Source organism: Condylura cristata, unplaced genomic scaffold (assembly GCF_000260355.1).
Source record: "Condylura cristata isolate star-nosed mole 26May11 unplaced genomic scaffold, ConCri1.0 scaffold00027, whole genome shotgun sequence".
In the NCBI taxonomy this organism is placed as follows: Eukaryota; Metazoa; Chordata; class Mammalia; order Eulipotyphla; family Talpidae; genus Condylura; species Condylura cristata.
The window spans coordinates 209,700-212,721 of record NW_004567128.1 but is presented as its reverse complement, the minus strand read 5'-3'; the positions used below and the strand labels follow the sequence as shown (position 1 = coordinate 212,721).

The following is a 3,022-nucleotide window of genomic DNA, read 5'->3' as shown; positions in this document are numbered from 1 at the left end:
AATGGGACACGGCAGACAAACCTTTGCCCCGTAGTTAGGGCTCGGGGCTTCGTGCAGCAGAGAAGGACGTGTCTGAGGGATTCGCCCGACTCCTCTGGTGTGCCCAATCTCCAGGAACACCTGACAGGGTCCTAAACATTCCTGGAGACACCTGGCCCCCCTTCCAGGGACCCCAAGATGCTATCAGAGATGGAAGCTTGATGGAGAGCTGGCAGGTGGCCCGTCCTTCTTGAAGCCTTTGGCCCCTGACAGGTGGGAAAGGCAGGACAGGCAGTGCAAGCGAGCGAGACCCGCCCAGTTGGTTCTCCTGGAGATCCTGGACTGATAGGGGACTAGGGCTGGGCGGAGCCAGGCCCTTGGGTGAGACCTGTTCTTGGAACTCTATCGGCCCAGGACCCAGCCCTCTGCACTCCAGATAAGCTCCAGACTTCTCCCTCCCGCTCAGGAGTCCACCCTCACACTCCAGGACAGTGCTCGCCGCGGTGGTAACGTCAGCACGGCCGCAAGGAAGCTGCCTCGGCTGGCCCCTGCTCCCCAGGACCCTCCAGAGACCCCCCTTCCCTCCGGCAAGGGCAGAAAGGGGTCTGCTCCCTGCTCACCAAGTGGACAAAGGGAAGTACTGTCCTTCCCCACGTTGGCCATGACCTGAACCAAGAGCACTTCCAGGAATCCTTGGCGTCTTCTCACCCTAAAGAGTTTTGTGGGGGTGCATTCTGGAAACAGGGTCACTCACACACACACACGGCGTCACCGCTGAAACACCAACATGACGGCCTCAGTACGGTGACTCGGATTTCTCACGAGCATTTTCCCCCGGGGTTGACCAGCAATTTAGTGTTTGCTGATAAACTGACATGTCTGGTCATAGCTAAGTTATGTTTGTTGACACGGTCAAGCACAGGTTACCACCTACCAATCACAGTATCTGCTATCGATTATCTATCTATCTGTTCGTCATCTACCGTCCATCCATCTATTTTGCATCCATTGTCCATCATCCACCCATCATCCACCATCCATCCATCAACCATGATCCATCCATCCATCGTCCATCATCCACCCACCATCATCCACCCATCATCCATCATCATCCACCCATCATCCATCATCATCCACCCATCATCCATCATCCATCCATCCTCCACCATCATCCATCCACCATCCATCCTCCATCCATCACCCACCCATCCATCCCTAGGCTCAGACCCCAGGGATCTTGGTCCGTGCACATCGGGTGGGCTGGCAGGAGAGAGACCATGCTCATCCCTTGTGTGGTGACCAGGGCCAGCGCCCACTGCCCACTGCCCGGCACGCCACGCTGAGAGCCGTGCAGCCCCAGGCGCCGTGACTCACAGGAGGCCAAAGAGGGCCCCCCCGAAGGCCCAGCCAAGGAGACGCCAGGGCTGAGTCGCTTCCCGCCTCACCTTTGTAGACACCGTTCCAGCCGCCCCGCTGGGCCCCGCCCTCCCAGGACTCCAGGCGGCCCCCGTTGTCCGAGGTGAAGTACACCAGCGTGCAGTTGGCCAGCAGCTCCCGGTCCAGCGCGGCCAGGATCTTCCCTGGGGAGAGGACAGCGGGGAGGGGGTGACGTCTCAGCGACACCTGAGCCGTGGCTGTGCACGTGTGTTACGTGACAGCCTCGTCCCGTGGTGCCGTGTGCGTGCGATGTCACGAAAGAAGCCGTAAGCCTCCATGGCGTCGCGGTGGCACCTGGGAGTGACCGTTAGGCGATACGGAAGGACCTCTGTGGCGTAATGCTCGTCACGAGGCTCGATGGGGTCAGTCGCAATAGTTCACGGTGTATGATACGATACGAACAGATCTCTGCTGTGTGACTGATGTCGTGCGTCTCTGTGGTCTTTGCAGTCGGTCGCTATTACGTCATAGGCACAAATCTCTATTGCGTGACTTGTGCAATACGTCTCTACGGAATCATTCGCCGTAGTTCACTACGTGGTGTGTAATATGTATTGTGATTGCACTGTTGTGTGGTTCATGTAAGGCTTCACGGTATCCTGTGCAATAGTTCACTACCTGTATAATGCATAAAAATCAAGTCACTACGGTGTCACTCGCAATAGATCACTATTTATTATATAATTTGTATAAATCTCTATTGTGCAATTTACGTAGCAAGTCTGTGGTATTTGCGATAGTTCACTGTTGTATACGTACAAGTCTCTGTTGCATGATTCATGTAATAAGTCTCTACAGTGTCCTTCGCAGTAGGTCACTATTTATTATAGGATATAATGTATTATGAAAGTATTGTGATTGCACTGTTGTGTAGTTCCTGTAACAAGGCCTCACGGCATCCTGTGCAATAGCTCGCTACTTGTTGTATAATATATAAAAATCTCTATTGTGTAATTTATGTAGCAAGTCTCTAGGGTATCACTGGCAATAGATCACTATTTATTACACAATATGGACAAACCTCCACTGTGCAATTTACGTAGCAAGTCTCTTGGTTTTCGCGATAGTTCACTGTTGTATCAGATGTACAAGTCTCTGTTGCATGATTCATGTGATAAGTCTCTACCGTGTCATTCTCAGTAGTTCACTATTACATAATGTATTACAAAAATATTGTGATTGCACTGTTGGGTAGTTCCTGTAACAAGGCCTCATGGCATCCTGTGCACTAGCTCGCTACTTACTGTATAATACATAAACATCTCTATTGTGTAATTTGTGTAGCAAGTCTCTAGGGTATCACTGGCAATAGATCACTATTTATTACATAATATGGACAAACCTCCACTGTGCAATACGTAGCGAGTCTCTGCCGTATTTGCAATCGCTCAGATTATATAATACGTACAAATCTCTGTTGTGCAGCTTATGTAGAAGTCTCTGCGGTTTCACTCGCAGTAGATCACTAATCCACAATATGTACGAATCACCATTGTGCGATGTCATAAGTGTCTCTGGTATCGCTCGCAATAGATCACTACTGAGTATAGAACATGGAAAAACACTGCGTCATTCCCGTGAGCAGTCTCGACGGCGTCACTGGCAA

At 51.4% G+C, this 3,022-nt stretch overlaps 1 protein-coding gene across 1 annotated transcript in view; it reads right to left on the bottom strand.

Annotated features, from left to right (window-relative positions):
* The window catches only part of LOC101620877 (arylsulfatase F), a 40,598-nt gene that overhangs the window by 31,407 nt on the left and 6,169 nt on the right, over positions 1 to 3,022 (bottom strand). The window contains exon 6 of the mRNA XM_012730229.1: positions 1,425 to 1,559. Coding sequence (XP_012585683.1) covers positions 1,425 to 1,559 — 135 coding nt within the window. The remainder of the gene's footprint in view (positions 1 to 1,424; positions 1,560 to 3,022) is intronic.